Source organism: Calidris pugnax, unplaced genomic scaffold (assembly GCF_001431845.1).
Source record: "Calidris pugnax isolate Ruff unplaced genomic scaffold, ASM143184v1 scaffold56, whole genome shotgun sequence".
Lineage (NCBI taxonomy): Eukaryota > Metazoa > Chordata > Aves > Charadriiformes > Scolopacidae > Calidris > Calidris pugnax.
Genome location: NW_015090839.1, coordinates 5979377 through 5998444, shown reverse-complemented (window position 1 = coordinate 5998444; position 19068 = coordinate 5979377). Strand labels below are relative to the sequence as shown.

Below are 19068 nucleotides of genomic sequence, written 5' to 3'. Positions count from 1 at the left end.
ATCACTTTATGACCACATTTAAGGACCAGATGACGCTGACCAATCCCCTGGCAGATTTAACTGCTACAGAAACCTCCCTCCTGAGGCTGAGCCCTGAAAGATATTGAGACTAAGTCCCTCTACTTTACCAGGACACAAAAAGCTGTTATTTACCTTATTACCCCTTCAGCACCTCGGTAAATGACCTCGCTTCCCCACTTGAGGAGACTCAGCAGACCACGCAAACGACTCTCACACTTGGTAGCGGTTTGGAGGACCAAAGAGATGAAGCCGAGCAGCTCAAACTGAGCACTCTGTGCCAGGAGGGGATGGGGGGGACACCCCCAGCAGCCCCCCCAGCAGCTCTCACTGCTCACCCAGGCACAGCTCCCACTCCCAAAGCACCGCTACGTTCCCTGAGCACGGATAAAACGGCAAACCGAAGCATTTGCAGGTATTCATCATCTATTTAATAGTGGGACACCAAAGAAGTACTACACATTTTTTTCTTTTTTTTCTTGAGCACATTAGATTTTGATTTAAGCAATTGCAACGGAGGCAGGAATTTCTCAAAAATAGTCTTCTATATTCTACAATCCACAGTTTACTGTATCAGTCCAATAAGTCACATCATGATAAACTGTTGGTGCTAACTGGCCTGATAGTCTGATCTTTAGCAAAGCATCCTTCCCCGTCCTCCACCCCCCAAAATGTTGACAAAATTCAGCCAAATTAAAAAAAAAATAAAATATTACTGTACGACTTATTTTAGACTCTTTTGTTGACCTAAACACAACGGGAGCTACCAGTTATACAGAGCTTATGAACGATGTTGCGTTTTAATTCTAGAAATCTTCATGCTGATACAATAAAGTATTTTATACAGCGATCAATTTTTAATGCTTTATTCATTGATTAAAAGAATATACATTTAACATAAACCATACAACATCAGTCATCAATTCAAACATTCAGCTGGTTTCCTTACATTTTCTGTCAGGAGTTTTTTTTTTATCTGATCACATTTATAAGATAAAATCTCACCACATCTGGCATATACACACACTGTGCCAGTGGATTCACTCTACTGATGTACATATAAAATCCGCATGGTATGTGCTCACTGGAGACAAAACAGCGCACACCTGTCAAAAGGTCATTTTTAATATAAGATGGTAAAACCATTTGTAAAACACATATAAACTTTTTCCATAAATAGAATCATATCTGGACATCTGTTGCATAAATTGTGTTTTCCAAAGCTTACAATATAGCAGCCAGGTCTCAGCACTGCTGGGCACCCACGTTGGCCACTTACTTTATTATTGCAGACTGTCCTTTAAACATTAAATGCACAACATTCGTACCACTTAAAACTGGGGTCAGGTGGAAGTCTCACAGAGACCACGTCTGTACCGCGGTTGCCCTGAAACAGTTAAATCGGCTTTTAAAGCCTCTCAGATATAACAAGATTTTAAAACATACTTCATGGAATGTTCTTCATGCATCATAGCAGCTCATACCTGTGATAGAACAAGCTTTGTATTTGTTTCCTTTCCTTCCTTTACATTCACTATTCACAGTGAAACAGGTGCATGTTTGTTAAGAGTTCTGAGGTTGCTGACTGAGCCACAGCACAGCTGTGTACCACAGGTCGAAATTCGACCTTATATATTACAATCTAGCAGTATCTGGCTGGCCAGAAGTTGGCCTGCCCCTGCCAGCATGTGGGCACTTCTTCGTTTTTAATCTATTCTTTGGCAGCTGACACAGGCGCTGACAGAGAAAATCCAGTGACTCGGTTGCTAGGGATTTCACGACTAATGTTTGTTTGCAGGTGTTACCTTTGTAGCCAAGTCTTCACTGTTATGTTTTTACCTCATCGGAGTGCACGTTCTTGGTTGGTTTTTTTTGTTTTGTTTTTTCTTTTTAAACTTTGGCCCAAAGCTAACTTTTTAAGGAAGATGACAGAACACAAGAATAAACGAGGAGGAGTTTGCAAGGAATCCCAAAGACTACAGCTCATGGAGTGAATCTGTTTAAGTAAGTGCAGGTACCTGAAAAGCTGGTGCTTCCCACCGCTGCTTAACAGCTAAGAAAAGCTGGGACTGGGCCTTCAGTCACGCTTCACAATCTGCACGTGAAATAAAGCCAGGTGAGAGTCTTACAGCCAACAGCCCCGGAGAGACTTCTCTTCCTTTAAGCCTATTAAGTAGCGTGCTACCAGATTAAGCACACAATGACAGCACAGAAATCCACTGGGCTATGGATATGGGTATTAAAAAAAAGAAAAAAAAAAAAAGAGTTGGCTCCTGAGCACAGAACTCCGATATAATAGAAAAATAATTCCAAATGCAGTTACTCAATAGAAGTAAAGTTAGCCGGCAACCTCAGACAGCCTTCGGCTGCATCTCTGTAAGGTTTGGTAGACAAGTCCATTAACCGTGAAAACCCTAAACACTGCCACTTTCAGCTTCTAAACCAATACCCGACTACGTTCTTTGATCAAGAAGTAGAATACACATATATAATTCTATATAGCTAATACTGATTAAACACAGCACAAAAGGGGTTAATTCACGCTACTGAAAAAACATAATAGGACCCTACTTGCATATGTAACCACAGGAATTGTAAATAAGGAGCTAAATGCCTTCACTGAAGCTTTGCATCTCTCTGTAGAAGTGACGGGTTGGCTCAGTGAAGACACTGAGCAGCTCTATGTCCATGACCGCGTGCCAAGGCCGACCCAACCCGAGAGACACCTGCTCAATGAGATTGTGAACTGGATCCACATCCTGATCAGCCAGTTCTCCTTGGTCGAAATCAATGCTTTCTTCTGTGACTTCCAGGACTTTCAGGTCAGAGCCACGAAGACGAGCAATTGCTATGAGATTATGAGCCCAAACTGTGTAACCTAAGAGGGGAAAGAAAAGAAAGTTTTTGTCATTTTGGTACAAGGCTTTTTTTTTTTTTTTACTGAATTACTTAATACCAGATCATCTCGACATCCTTCCCAACCTATTTTGTCATCTTCCATCTGGCAGAATCCCCCACAACATTTTGTTGTTGTTGCAAGTCATAAAGCTCCATTTTATATTCTGATTAAGGAAGTATCAAAAATATTTCAGGTCATTTGATCAAACTTTTCTAGATCTAATTTCTTCACTATTTGTAGAAGAGTGGACTTCTTTACTCCAAGTCAAATTACATCTATAAGTTCAAACCTCCTATGATCTACTTTGTAGTATAAATAAATAGAATGAAAAAAGTGAGTAATCAACTATTTTAAGCAAATGTATAATAGGACTGCTTGTGCTAGAAAAAATTGGCTTGCTTTTATTGCATTAAAGATAGGAAGAGAAAAAAAAACACAACAAAAGAAAGCAAAACAAAGAAAACAAACAAAAAACCCAATGCACACAAACCTGAAGCCTCTCAAGGAAATAGGTTGCACGATTAAAAAAAAAGATTTACATACCTCTCGTTATTCTGTCTGAGATTAAACATAATTACAAAGCTTCCCTCCCTTCCCATTAGTGCATATTGGCATCCCTCTTTAAAAAAAAAGACCTACTCCCCAGTTACCTGTCAGCTTTCTGTACCCTGGCTAAGGCAAATGCTGAGCTCCTCCTTATTCAGCTGCAAACCACAGATGATCTGGGAACTTCCCTTTTTGGGAGCTCTGCCAAGTCAGCCCTTCCATTGCAAAAGGGAAGGCTCATTTCTGCCTCCATCATCACTCTCACAGGTGCTAAGCCTCTTGGTGAGATGCCCACTTAGATTTCAAGTAAAGCTGCAGTCTGCACAGTATTTGAACTGGGCAAGTAAAGCTGCTGAGAAATAAAAACTAACTGGTTTGGTCTTCAACAACGCACTTAACATGCTCTACATCATAACGTATCAAAACAAGACAGCTAGTTAAAGAATGAAGAAACATGTCAAAGTAATAAAGGAGAATTTTTAATTCTGCTTCCTTTTACTTTTTTCTGTTTGTCTCTAAGATTTCCTGTAACTATGTTGCTCAGGGTAGGTTTTCAACAACAAAGCCTGCACACATCTGTATGGCTTGTTTCTGGTATATTAACCATTAGAAACGCATGAATTCCCACAGTTTTCATGTGCTGATACTTCTCCTCCAGCACAACACAGAAGATGAAGCTGTCAACAAGGCTCCAGGACATTAAACACAATGGAAAATTCCACCTGTACAATGACACTCCCCTCTCAGGATAACACCCTCCAGTTATCTTGATCATAAAGGAATTTACCCAAGAAAACCTTGCCAAAAAATGCAAGAATAAAGGGAACAACAACTGCGGTTAAGTCCCTTGTGCCATCCTTGTGGTCCAGGTATATGGCTTTTGCTACAACTTTTCAAAGTCAGATCCTCTGTGCTCTGGAACAACCATCTTATTCTCAACTTAATCTCCCTTTAAATTAACTCTCCTTTCAAAAATTTTGCCTGAAGTTTCTCAGTAACTTTCCAGCAGTCAAAAAGCCTCTGCCCAGCTGAAGTGTTCAGGAGGCAACAGCAAATGATCACCTCACCACAAGTACCACTGAACAACACATTCACCACAGGCAGCAGCATTATTTGTTTTGTCTTGCTAGCAAAAACTTCAACTCTCATAGGTAACACAGTATGTTTACAACACAAAGTCTTGAAAAGCCACATGAAATAGCCTTCTTTCAAGGAAGAGGGGGAAAAAAAAAAACCCAAAAAGGCTTCAGCACCCATAAATGGGCTGTGCTTTTCATTCACAGTGCCAGATCATACTACTCTGACTATCCTGCTGTCTCCATCCCATCACAAGTGGCTACACACTCTTCACACCCCTCCTTCATTCTGCAAGAATGTATTTAATATCCTTCAACCATCTTTCCTCTGCTCCTGAAGATGCTATCTCGGTGGAAAGATGATATGACTTCCCACAAAAGACAGAAGAGAATCTTGAGGCCCCCAAGGAAAAAAACTGTCCTCAGGGTATGTTTTTCCCTTCCCCTTTTGGTTAGTGACCAGTGGCAACCAAAACTGTATGTAAATCAAACCCTTTTTCATAGTAAACGAATAGCAAAAGAGGGACAACAGAAGGAAAAAAAAAAAAGAAACCACCAGAGAATTACTGGGAACTGAGGAGTAACCACTCCAGGAGACAGGACAAGAAACCTGAGCAGTTACATATAAAGAGAATTATGGCACCTTGAATAAAACGACCATTTTTTCCTGAAGGAAGCTTGACTGTGTCATGAGGAATACGACAAGTAGAGCCAGAAACCATTATTTGGTAAGCCTCAAGGATTTTTTTAGTAGAAGACAGTGGAAAAACTTTTTCTAGCAAATACAGCAGGACCTTCTGACTTCAGCCAATGGAAATCTGAATGCACAACCTTTGTGCTGAAGGTGTCTCCTGTTTGTGCTGAATGACTGGAGATTTACTCCCCCCAGCAGTCTGAGGAAACGCATTCCTTCTTATGCAACACAACACAGAGTCATCACTTAACTCCTTCATGCTGCGGCAAACTGATTCCAGCACAAACAAACAGAACTATTCTGCATTATTTCAGTTTCAGGTGCCTTGAAATTTGCCAAACAACTGTAACCTCTAGCAAGCACCGTGCTGATGACAGAGCTGAATAAAATGCACACTTAGGGGTTTTTTTTCTCTGCAGTTATATCACAAATAAATATGTGGGCGAAACCTAGCTCTGGCATTACTGGTGAAACCGATGTACTCAGTGAGGCAACCTCCTCCACGTTCTATTGTTCAGCCTCCATCTGCTGGCAAAGTCTTACCAAACTGGGAACAGACTTCCTCCCCTCAGCCTTGGGGCACTTAATCCATGTTATTTGCAAACAGGAAGCTCGATCTAATCTTGCCAGCACATGAGCCCACAGTAAAACAGCGAAACCAGCCACTTGGTGGAACTTGCACAGTGCTGACCACTTTCAGGATAAGCCTCCTGGAATGCTCAATTCCTAGTTATCCTCATTTCTGTGAGCAATCTAATTAAATCCTATGTGACTTCTCAGCAGAAGTTAGTAAGCTACAAGTATGTTTAGAACTCATACACAATAAACACCTTCACATTTTGAAGCACGAAAATACCAGTATAAGGTTTAACTACTGCACGTATAGCAACCGTGCAGTAGACTCTTGAACAGCAATCTACTGAAACACATCACGATTAGAAAGGCTGAAGCCTTGCAAGCATTTCAAAGTCACATACTGTGCTCATGCAACGTATTACCTACCATGAACAGCCAGGAGAGAGAGTCTTGTGCACCTCCAGGCTAATAAGACAAGTGGATCTTCATTCCGGTTGTCGCTAAGATCAGGGAAGCCAGACATATCTATCACATCATTCATTAGTATAAAATGAGTGAGGAACTTGTCATACTGCCTGGATATGAGGTCAACAACAGCCCCTGAAACACAAGTGATGTAGCTGTCAAAGTGAATCCTCTCTAGGGGGATACTGGGCTTAAGAATCCTTAACATATCATCACTCTTGACATCAAAAGCCATTATATAGACCCGAAGATTGGTGCTGTTGCGAGTCAGCGCCTTCCAATTCTCATCTTCTGGCATGCTGTCCAATGACTTGTGCATTATGGAAACACTATGGACCAGGAGAGACAGTCGATGCAAAGGCACATGGTTGCTGTCAGCCAGGACTCTTGCCATTTCAGCTGTAAAATCACAGAAATCCAGAGCGAGCGAACGCAGATTCACAAAGCGCTCCAATTCAACCGCAGTGATGAGAGTGGTGTTACCAGGGATGTGGTTGTCCAGTAAGCTCAGATGTTCCATGGTGTTGGCTATGGGGTTTGATAAGGAGGACAATGATGTGGGAGTTACTATTTGCAGCATAAACCCACAAGACAGCCATTTCAATTGCCTGCTATTGCCTAATATCTCTTCAAACAGCTGTTGTATTCTGCAAGAAAACAAAACAGACAATGATCCTATTAAACATGGTTTAGTGTTACAATTGCATAGCATTCTATTTTTTTTATTTGAGAATTCTTCTTCTTTCATTTAAGGCCTTATTCTGCAGGAAGGTGCTATTATTATCATTCTTGCTAACTACGAATTCTAGAACCTGACTGCAGACCTCCCACAGCAATTTAACCTTCCCTGCACTTAAAAGGTTAAAACTGTAAACTATCTTGAGAAAAATTATGTACTTTGTCTTTCAAGAAGCAGAGGCACACTATGAACCTTCATTTCATGTATTTCTCAGCACGTATTTAACACCCTCCCACATATGTTTTAAGGTTATGCAAATAAGAAAACCCGTAATGCTTTTAAAACACAGCTCTTGTTTTTAAAAACAGCGTTTCATATTTGCTAACCTCTCCAGAACTGCAAATTCAATATGGAAAAAAAAAAAAGAGCCATTTTCAATGAAAGGTTGCAGAAACTTGGCTTTGAGCATAAGTTAGAATCATCTGAAACTACTTGCTTGACTTTGCTTATTAAAGAGTAAAGACCAAACATATAAGATGAGCCTTTAAATAACTCTTAATGTACAGCTAACTGGATTTTCAAGTGTTAACAGGTTCAGGTTTTATCAAAACAACATGGACTTGGTAACATTTCAATCTCGGTTTATTGCTGCCAGAATCCTCATGCCATTTATTGTGCTGCATGACTATCATGCACTTATTCAGAGACATCCCACCTCTCCCACCCCTTTATTTTTTTTTTGAAGGAAGGGATGTTCTTCAGGTTAGATATTTAATTCAGGAAGGGAACAAAATACATTAAGATAAGATTTTTGAATACTAAATTCAAATAGTACAGTCAAAGCCTACAAACTTTCTCCGAATAATTATTTTTCCAGTCTTCATCCCACAGCTGCTAAGGCCCAAAAGAATCCTCGTGCCCAAATGACAATTGTTCTTTGAGCATATACATTCTAGGACACGTGTCGATAAAGAGTTTGATCTCAAACCCTGGTCAACCAGAAAGAAAGATCAGCATTTAAGGGAAGTAACTGAGCCAGGCTATGGCAGGTCCTTGAAACACAAAGGAATAAAATGCAAACACTCCAGAACTAATTAACAGAATTCTTTGTGCCCCAAAATCGAGTGATGGTTTGCAGAAAATACTTTTCCACTGTTTTTATGAATATCTGTATGCTTTATACATCTAAGCAAAACAATGTTATTAAGTTATTATTCTCATATATCTTTAATCAAGATAACGTCCAGACAAAATTAAAGGCTTATTTAGCCCAGTATTCTGACTGACAGCAGATAAACACTAACATCTTGAGAACTGCAATAAAAAGAGGAAATTATGTAGGCATCTCTCTCAAATACCTCCTCAGTTTTCAAAAATTTCTCACTCAGACCTCCTGAGCCAGAGGTGCCTTTCTGTACTTAGTAACCCTCAGGGACCTCACTTCTACAAATTTATCCAGGCTCCTCTTTGATCCAAGTAAGATTTAGCAACTGTAACATCCAATAATAAAGAAATCTGCAGTGCGATTCCCTCCTCTTCTCGCTTGCTCTGAACATGTCACCTACTACCTTTGATGCCCCATAATCCTTCTGTTGTAAGAAAGTTAAAAGATCAATCCTTATTCATCCTTTCCCTCTGCAAATCCTTATTCATCCTCTCCCTTGCCTGCATGACCTTTCTTCCTTCTCCTGAGAATGTACTGGGTTTGCAAGGCCTGACTTCTCTTTGTAAGTGGAGAAGCTGGTGTGGTTATTGTAGTTATCTATTATAGACCTCAGAATAACTCCCAGGCTTTTTCTTAGTATAGTCACTAGTTTTAAACATTTCATTTCTATCCAGATCCGAATACTTTTTCTTTTAAACTGAGGACTGGCAACCGCAACACAAATTAAACACAGTTTTAAACAAGTCAAGAGTCACAGATAGTGTAGTTTGGCTGTTTTATTCCTAAATTCTTTTACCATTCAGATGAACCCTACGTGATCACGGCAATGTCTGTTTCGTAATTATTTTTGCCAATGCTTAAATTGAAGTCAGATTCTCTGACAATCCCCCAAAGAATTTTACCACAGGAACCTCTCTAATTTCTTCCAATGAACAAAGACTCTTCCCTCTCCCCATACACATCTACAAAAGGTGCTGCAATGGTTGCAGCAATGGTATAATTTATTTTGTAATAGTCCAAGTAGCACTTTTAATATTTTACAGAACAATTGAAAAGATGATGACAAATCAATTTTGAGATGCTCAGTAGAATACCACCATCTATGTATCTCCCTGCACTAAAAATCTGTTTAAATTGTGCTTCTGATATGACTTAAACCTCTAAGCTTCTAAGAGCACTGTTCTAGTACTCACACAACTTAATAAGAAATACGATACAGAACTCTGCAGCTGTAGGGTGGGTTCTCTCCCCTGTGGGAATTGCATTAACTAACTATTAAAAACAGAGATAATGACTCAATGCTATCTACACATCAACTTTTTAGTGCAAGCACCAACATATTTATACAAGTATTTAGATTTGTGCTGAGAGTCTACGTCTTAGCAATGGGTCCTAAAAAAAACTTGCCAGCCACCTTCCCCAATTCTTTGTCAATTTAATAGAAAACCATCAAACATGTCAATAGAAAATATTTAATAGTTATCATTTTTTTATTGTTTTTAATACTGGCTTTATGCAAGGTGAGAATGGAAGCACAATATAAGCCATCTGCCATTAGTTTTAACATACTTCAAATAAATTTTTCAAACACCCCAATGAGCTTTTTCCTCCCTTGCAAATTCTTACATACATCCTATTTTTCATAAACCGACTGCATCTAACTGGAGTTTACAAAAATAGTTTGAACTGTGTTCTAATAATTTAGACACATTAAGTGAATTTTTAGGAATTAACATCTACTTCATTACCACATTAACTTTTACTTCAACTACCTAGGGTGTAGCACAATGTGTATCCCAACTTCGACATGGTTATCTTAAAGCTCTCTTACAAAACTGAAGTTTAAGCAGGGTTTAGTAAGCACAGCAAAAAATACAAGCAGAACTCAGCACTTAGAAGAAAGCAACACAACCTAGTGGTGCCTCAAGGAGCGTGCTTCATTGCTGCTTCCTGTAAGCAGCAATTACAGGATGTTTACCATCCACCTGAAACCTACAAATGATCATACTGGGGCAAACTATTTAAAAAAAAAACCAAACTCAAAATCAATTACTTTCACAACTAATGCCCCAAATGGCGCTTTCAGCCGGAGGACAGACCAAAGCCTGACTAGACAGGCCAAGTTAGTGTTTAAGCCCCCAAACCAGTCCTGACCAGTACTGAAGCACATCGATGGCCCTGGACAGAAAACAAGCATATTGCTAAGGTCCATGTGGAGCCCATTTGTTTAATTAAGGACTATCAATCAAGATGTTTTGTTTAATAACAGAGGATAAACTGGTTCTTTTGGAAACCAAACTATCTGAACCAGAGGGATCAATCACAGGAAGCAGATTTCAGAAAGCCAAAATTTTAAACAACAACCCTTTGTGCAACTCAAGACAAATGCATTGTTTATAATTTAGTCATTACTGTTGGGGAATTCAGCAGAAAGAGAATTTCAGAAAGTAACTGGGGACACCTATGCCATACAGAAAAAGAACAAGCATTACAAACCCATGCTGATCACTGCAGAAGTACATTTTTGACAACTCAACCCAAAGCCTCCCCTCCCTCAGAACGACCCTTGGTCTTAACCTTGGGGAGCATCCTAACGGTTCTGCGCTACCCGGGATCTCACCCACAGTCTGTTACACCCAGCTTGATGCTACGGACTTAAGGAAGTGTTACATTTTCTTCCCTGACTGCTGCAATTCCAAGAATTTCCTGAAACGGCCAGTAAGGTTATCACCATATCGGTTCCAAAAATCCTCAACTACCAATAACACTGTCTCCAAAGGTTGCTCAATGTCTTTCAGTGTTATTTATCAGCATCCAAGTTTTGCAACTGAACTGATGCAAATCCCAGGTGCAAAAGACAAGAATAAAAAGCCATGAAGCGCTAGTGCTACTGCTAGTGCTGATGAACTTGAGAACACTGAATAAAACACTACCAGCTTTCCCTTAATTTAGAAGGGGACTAGTAGGTCCCAAATACATTGTTTTATTCTAGGAAAAAAACCAAACAGAAAACCACCCAAAACAAAACAAAAAAAGCAAACAAAGGTAGCATTTATTTGCTCATTCCAAAACGTGCAAAGGTCAATATTCACCTGAAAGACTAACTTGAAATGAGATAATGAATTTTGAATGGTTTAGGGCTCTAAAACGTTCATACTTATTTTTGTTATTTGTCTGAAGAAATCCTTAACCATGTACTCAGCTGAGTAAACATCTGCTTAGGTGGCTCTCTTCAAGTCCCTTGGCAAAGATTTGATTATATATTTATGTTTTCACAACAAAGGATATGAAAAAAGGAGCTTTTACTGAATCAGCCTTTTTCCTGCATACAGCACTACAGTACATATGTTAAATGGAATCCCAAATTGCTCTAAATTCTGCATTCTAAGCATAATGGATGACAAAAGACACACATCTGCATTTGCAGTGTTCGGCAAATTTAAGTCAGGACCAAACATTTAGTTCCATGGCTGTGTTCACATACATACATTGATCTGATAATATACCTAATACTAGTTCTAAAAACACTCTAAAAAATAATAAAGATCTAGAGTGGCTGTACTTCTCCCAGCCAAGCTACTGGCAGAAATATGTTTTAACTGACACAAATTAAAATGATGGTATTCAGTTTTTATCTATGTAGAATGTTTTAGCAATACTGCTAAAACAGTTAACTTGGCATCATTCCCTCTGTGGTAATTTATTCCAGAAGCCAGTAGCTTTTTACACTGTATTTATTTTTTTTCCAAAGAAGAATAATTAGATATTCTTATTATACACATTCAAGGACAGTACTGTAACATAATTATGGCAAGCTAAAATACACCTCTGAACTAAACAAGCATGTTGTAAGCTATGATCTTCCAAGAATTCTGCAAATACATAACCTAGTCTGGAAATGGAACTTGAAATAAGTTGTTTGTGTTTATGCTCTCTTTCAAGTTCACTCGCTACACATCCTCAATTCCTGCTGAAATACAATAGATTACTTCCTTTTCTAATTTTTTCATGTACAGCAATAGTAGAGGTGCTGGTACCAGCCCCTCATCCCCCCTCCCCTTTTGTTCCACTAACATAATATTGTTTCTAGAACACAATGAAAAGAGGAAAGAAAGGATTCTCACCCTGCTGAGAAGGAAGAAAAAAAAAAAAGCCACAGAAACAGACTACTTCATGTAAATATTAGGAACAGAAACCAACTCAATTTAAGAAGTTAGATTCTCATCCTATTAAAAAATTTAAAACTTTCTTAGTCACATATTTCAGGCATTAAAATTTGTGTTATCAGTTTTTATTATTTTAACATATTTGATAATTTACAAAGATAACTTACTGCTTAATCTTTTTGCCATCAGGGTCAACCTTGCCGAGGTATGTGTTTGATATACTTCCATGTTGCTGCAGAATGCTTATATCCCCAAAGAGACTTAACTTCTGGAGGTTCCTATGAAACGACAAAACAAAAAGGAATCTGTATACAAAATTAAAACACTGTGAGGAATCGTTCTGAGTAAGACAAACATAGGCAATAAGAACACCTTACTATATGGAACACGTAATTCAGGCACATATGGAACTACAAAAAACCAAGACTGAAGTCTAAAGGGGAAGAGGACTATACAAACTGCTGAATCCAGCTGTAAAAGCAAATGCCAGTTTTCAGTCACCACAGGAGTATTTTCAGCAGGCCCGTGCCATAAAAAAAAAAAAACAACAAAAAAAAAAACCAAACACCTTACAGCAGTGCTTTCAATGCACTTTTAACACACATGTTCCAAGGATTTAAGTGTTGCAGATGAAAACATCAAACACCTATTCCTTTTAACATTTGAAGCCCAAGTTGAACACAACTGCAAACCGTGCCTGAGCACTTACATATTACAGCTGGGTTACAAATGGGAACCCAAACCTGCATCAATCGAGGCAACACAAGCCTCAGACAGGAAAAATGAAAGCTCCCCACACCCTAATCAGTGTCTAATTTCTGTGATACCAAAGTAGGAGAAGCTGTTCTCATACTTCCCATCAGCAACCAGAAGAGGAGAAAAGCATTAGTGGTCCACCACAACATATAATTTTAATTTTTAGAAGGGATGCCTAAAAAGAAGTGAAATAACTACCTCCTCAGTGTGCTAGACAGTCCGTTTTCCTTTCCCTATTACAGTTCATTTCTCTGACTTGCATCTTTTCTATTCTTAAAAAAAGATCAATTGAGAGATACAAAAATTACTGCAGTTTCAGAGTAGCTGCGTAGCATTCACTTTTAAGATTTTAGTTTTATTAACTGACTAAGTTTCAGGTCAGCATTTTTTTTACTTATACATGCTGCAAATTAGACTTACTCCTAACATGCAAGGACTAGTCTGCACTTGGTAATTAACGTGGCAGAAACTCCAGTTTCATCACAAATGGGTTAAATTCACCTTAAACAGTAGATGCCAATTAATGTGTAGCTGACAATTAAGTGAGTTACATAAATCCTTATTTCTGCTGTCTTACAAATCATATGCTAATATTTTAGATCAGCTTTGACGAAAATGCAATACAATTACAGTGCTCGAAGCATGAGGAAGCTCTGGTGCCAGTTCACTACCTCCACAGGATGAGCTGATATTCTACCAAGAGGAGGGTGAAAAAAATAAAAATAATAAAATCAAGTAGCCAAGTTTTACTTTTTTTTTTAAAGTATGAATTGCAGTCTGTAACTGGTATCTAATATAACTCATTATTTACCTGTTCTGAAGTTCCTGTATTCGATAACCATGCACTAGTTTCCTGAAATCTATCCACTGTTGCCCCTGCTACTGTTATTCTATAGGTGAAGAAGTTAATAGCAAGATCCACGAGCTTCATATTGAGTCAGACAAGTACTGCAGCAAAATACCAAGATTTTACAACTGTTTCAGAAAGTCTAACCATTTAATATTTAGTTTTCCAATACGGCACTACTGCACTGACCATACATTAATATAAAGTGAGCCCTGACCACACGCTCAATATTGTGTAAGTCTGACTGAGGAAATGCCTAATCATACTGAAGAATAAGCTTGGCAGGGAAATCTGAAGACACTGGCACCACTGAGAGTATTTTGGGCTCTTCTTTCCTGAAAAGCTGTAAAAGATAGTCTGGTATGACAGGGAAAGCAGCAGAAGCCTCCACCTGGTGTGAAAGGCAGCGTTCACAGCCAATGCTATAATTAAGCTTTTATCTTCTGATCTCGGTGACTTAATTCTGAGAGCTGAGACAAAATGCAACCTTCAGAACAATTTTGAATCACCTGCATATTCACGTCACGCACAGGTCTTGTTATGTCCTACTCACACCCCCAGTGAATCCTGCTGTAGGCAGGTATTAATTCTAGAGCCACGGAACTACAGGACACATAAAACACCATTTACTAGTATCCCACATGTTTTTACTACATGTATGACTGCCATTTAATGTGCTTCAGAGACACACAGGAAAGTTCTCCACCTCAAAACTTAACCAATGAAAAGATCCAATTATTTTTCCATTCACAGCACAGCTATTGCCATCAACAAATCTGATCACAGTTCAACACAATATTAGATTTTTGCTACTATTTGTAGTGTTGTATAATCTCTATGGCATTCAGCTCACATCTCATATTTATTTCTGAGAGTAATAAAGTGATTGCTATTTAAATAAAATTATTTAGAAGTTAATTGTCATATTTTGCTAGAAGTCATGATGGCACCTGAATCCTATGTATTACCCATACACACAGCTGAGGGAGAACATGCATTTGGGGGGCGTTTCTAAACCATTTATTTTCCAATAACTCAAAAAACCTATCAAAACTATTAAGCTTCTTACTAGGCTCCATCTTCATTTTTGGTCAGTCTGTTTGAACACCCAATGAAAAAAGAACAGAACTGTCTTGCTTACATTCAACATGAACAAAGTGGGAAGGCACATATTGTATTATTATACTCGTTTTTGCCAGTTTTAGCTGCCTGTTTAAACCAACAGAAGAGAGCCATTAGAAAACCTCAAATACAGATGCAGTCTACTGTTTTGAGAGGTTCACCAGTTTTTGGCAGCTCCAAGATAGATACCGTACTTCACCAAGATACCACTGTTTTACTATAATCTGCATTTTTGTTTCCACAGCAAAGATCACACAGGCCACACAAATTAACATACTGCAGAGGAAGGGGAGGTGATGCAGAAATCACGACCTTCCTATCTTCCTTTATCAGCAGCCAGAGGGGAGGCCATACCTTGGGATTTCAGAGTTACATAAAAGAACACAGAATTTTCCTCCTGAACGATCAGCAGTCGGTTATTAGCTGCTGTATGCACTGAAATGACTCACAGAAAGTTTGTCGCCCTCCCACCTGCCTTCCAGAACTTTGTTTTGAAAGATCAATTTGAGAAGGTGCAGATTAAGTTCTCTTAATCACCACCAAGAAACAACTTGTCCCTCCTGATATTGTTACAGAACATTATGGCCACCCACCCCCCCCCCTTTTTTTTTTTTAAATAGAAAATAGAACCATCAACTGTTTAAGCAACAATATACTTTTGTATATTTTGCTTCATTTACTGCCATAAACATAACAGCACATGGTAAAGTCACAGACCACTATAATCGGTATTTTAGTACCCTTTAATTAAATAAATAATAGATTTCTAGAGCTCATCATGGTCCCAGTGCTATTAAAGCAGTATTTTGGGAGTAATATGCTGCCACCCACAAAATAAAGCTTATGGCAACTTGAGCTCTACCTCAAATATGAGGCAGAACTAGAATGTACCTTTTTGGATGATAACTGGCTGTCAGCAGTAAGACTTGTCAGAATACTATCAGTTGTTTTTAAACCGAGTTGCAGACAATGTTAGTTATTTCCTTAATTCCATCAGTATTAGCAAAGGTCGCTCAGAAATATTTTTTTGGAGACTTAATGTGCAGATTAGCTTAGAAATTGGCAATTTTATGTTGCACAGAAAGCATTTTTGTTAGCAAAAGTACACATCATTCTCCTCTACCCAAGACAGCATCTAGAAATAGCATTACTTTTAGTCACTACTTTTCTTACGTCCTGTGGTATTGTAAATCCTCCAGGAATTCTAGAGCCATCTAAAGTTTTTGGGTTTTTTTTTTTCCTGCAAGGAGGGAGGTTGTTACTGTATTGTTTAATAATAGATTTAAAAGCCTACAACAAGATCACACAGTTAAGAAACAGCATACCATTTCATAAAAGTAGATCTCCTCCTACCCAGCTCTGAAGTATAAGATGGAAGTTCTTTGAACTTCTCTGCCAAAAAGCTATCATAAGGGCTGACAGGAGTTATGAAAGAACCATCCTGTTTTAAACTTAATTCCAAAAGGAATGTACTTACAGTGATTCAGCCACCAGAGAAGTTACAAACGCTGCTGTTTCCATTATTTTGGAAATTACAATAGCCATCCCATGTACAATGATATACGGCAAACCCAGTAAGGAATTATTAATTATCTTTGAATTACAGATGAATAAACAGAAGCAGAGAAATAAAGTGACTGGACTGGAGTTATTGCTTAGACAAAAGTAAGCATCAAGCAGGTGACATGGCCTCAGGTTTAGACATGTGGTCACAGTGAAAACTAATTAGCAATTTGGCATAAGTTGATGCTCCTTCCTACCCCTTTTCAATGTCAAAAGTCGACTTTTGACTCGAGAAAAAAAAAAAAAAGGAGCTAAAAAAAAACCCCCAAAACCAAAAGAGCTCAAAACCAAAGTTCTACATGGAAACTAATCAGTTAGGGGTATTTACCTTGCAAGAAAAAAAAAACCACACATTGAACTAAACTAAAAACCTCGTCTGTTCAAGGAAAAGGAGGATTCTGTTCACAAAGTAAATAAAAGGTCAAGCATTAAATGTAAATCCCCCCCCTAATTTTTTAAATGTTCAGAAAAAAAAAAAGTCTGCTGTAATAACCAAGTACCCTGGGATTCCCAGTAACACATTATTCATTTCAAAATGAAAGAGCAGCATGAAAATTATTTGAAGACAGCAAGAAAGTATTCTAATGCAAAATCCTATCAAAGCTGGTAACTTTTCACACCTCTGGCTTACCACCAAGATGATACTCATCTACCAGAGAAACAACTACCTCTATACAGTATTTTACTGCAGTCCTGAGCCACGCTGCGCATACAGAATCTGAAAAAAAATTTAGAAAGCAAATGTCCTTGTACAAGTTTCACATAAGGCCATGTATACTAATCTTTTTTAAAAGAAAAAGTATACCAAAAGCCTTCTCACAAGGCATTCAATTTTGACAGCCTCATATTTTAGTGAGACAGAGGAAAAAAAAACAACCACACAGCATTCTAGTTTCTTTTCTACAAAACCCCCAGGCAACATCTCCTGCAAATACTATTTATTTTAAAATTCCAAGTTCATGTAGTGATATTTGTCTCTGATCAGATAATCACCAACACAGCTTCAACATTTTTTTCCTCTTAGGACATTAGCTGGATTCAACAATTAAGTGAAAGCTCCTTTAAAGGCAAGAGGCAGCCAATCAAGAGAGACAATCGTGATTTGCACACCGAGGATTCACAGGGCAAGAAATAAATTAAGACAAAGGTGAGCTGAGACCACCATTTTCAGCAGTAAGGTTTGTAACTCCGGACCATCGCAGTTGCGCCACAGGAAGTACCTGCTGGGCGCAAGAGAGCAGAGGAATTGAAAGTGAGACTTCACACACCACATTTGCATTCATCTCAAACCAACGAGGAATCACATTTAAAGTTCTCTTGCTACAGTTCAAAATAAAGAAGCAAAGAAGGCCTCAAACTACTCTCTAATCCCCCTGGAACCAAAGAGGGGTGGTGACCAGACCACGATTCAGTTGCAGGCAGCTTTCCCAAGGCCAACAGCAAGGTTTAATTCATCCTAAGGATACCCTAAAATACTTGCAGCTTTTTTTTCTTTTTTTGGATAGGAGAAGCTATATGCACACAGAGGGGAAATAATATTAACTGTTTCATATCCTAAAATCTGCATGGCTTTCCAAATGCATCATAACCTAACCGTAAGATCCTCACTTTCCTGTCCTGGATACTGACTAGAGGCCATATATTGGGATATCTGATTATTATCTTTTTTTAAAATATATTTATCTTGATCGCACCCACACACGGCAAAGAGAACACGAGCACTTTCATTTTAAAGAACCCCAACCAGAGGAAATCAAGCTGCTCAAGTTAAGTCCGTGAAAAAGCATCTTAAAACATCTTTAAAAGCATCTAAACATGTCTTAAATCCAAACCACAGGAAAAGATTGCTATTGTTTAAATTCAATTTGGTTATTTACGTCTCAAGTGGTTTTTTAACTTAAAAAAAAAGAAAAAAGCATAAAAACTTCATCCTAGTCAAAACGGAGTCAGCTCTCACTTTAGCAGGTAACACGAAAACTCAGCTTTTCAGCAGCAAAACCCCTCAGAGCTGGAAAGGGGAGAGTATTTCACTGGGGCCGGACTCCATCCCCCTCTGCCTCCAGGAAAACACCACTGCTGTAATTTCACACACACCACCACCACCCCCCCCACACACACACAGACGAGTTTCTCATGACGTTAATTATTTCGCAGCCAGGCATAAGGGGTCCAAAGCCCGTGAGCAGCGGCAGCGCTGCCGTGTCGAAGCGAGAAAAAGGTGCTTTGTTGGGCACCACATCCCACCTCCCGGCTCGGCTGAAGCTCCAGCCCCCCCCAACCCCTTCTTTCCAAAGGAAGGCGAAGTTTCTACCATCGTACACAGACGAGGCTTTTCCCTACTGTTATATTCTCCCTTAAACGCCGGAATACAGTAAAAATTTAAGGTAGTTTGCAGCCGCTCGGCCTGCCCCCCCCCGCTCCACCAGCGCCCGTCGGGCCTGCCCCCGCCGCCTCCCCTCAGCCTCCCGCCGGCCCGGGCGCGGCCCTACCCCCCCC

General features: G+C 39.1%; 1 protein-coding gene across 1 annotated transcript; it reads right to left on the bottom strand.

Annotated features, from left to right (window-relative positions):
* Nucleotides 1–426: 426 nt before the first annotated feature.
* On the bottom strand, nt 427–14402 carry FBXO33 (F-box protein 33). Its single transcript, XM_014941636.1, has 5 exons — nt 14397–14402; nt 13852–13865; nt 12452–12562; nt 6236–6921; nt 427–2896 (listed from the first exon to the last, which is right to left on the bottom strand). Exons 1-5 carry the CDS (start codon nt 14400–14402, stop codon nt 2625–2627), a joined length of 1089 nt encoding a protein of 362 aa, XP_014797122.1. The 3' UTR covers nt 427–2624.
* Between the last annotated feature and the right edge of the window lie 4666 nt (nt 14403–19068).

Excerpts from the sequence above, each read along its gene's own strand:
- FBXO33 (XM_014941636.1), bottom strand. Across the intron at positions 6,922-12,451 it reads GATGGCAAAAAGATTAAGCA|AATACAACAGCTGTTTGAAG; the intron begins GTAAGTTATCTT and ends GTTTTCTTGCAG. Across the intron at positions 2,897-6,235 it reads CTCTCTCCTGGCTGTTCATG|GTTACACAGTTTGGGCTCAT; the intron begins GTAGGTAATACG and ends TTCCCCTCTTAG.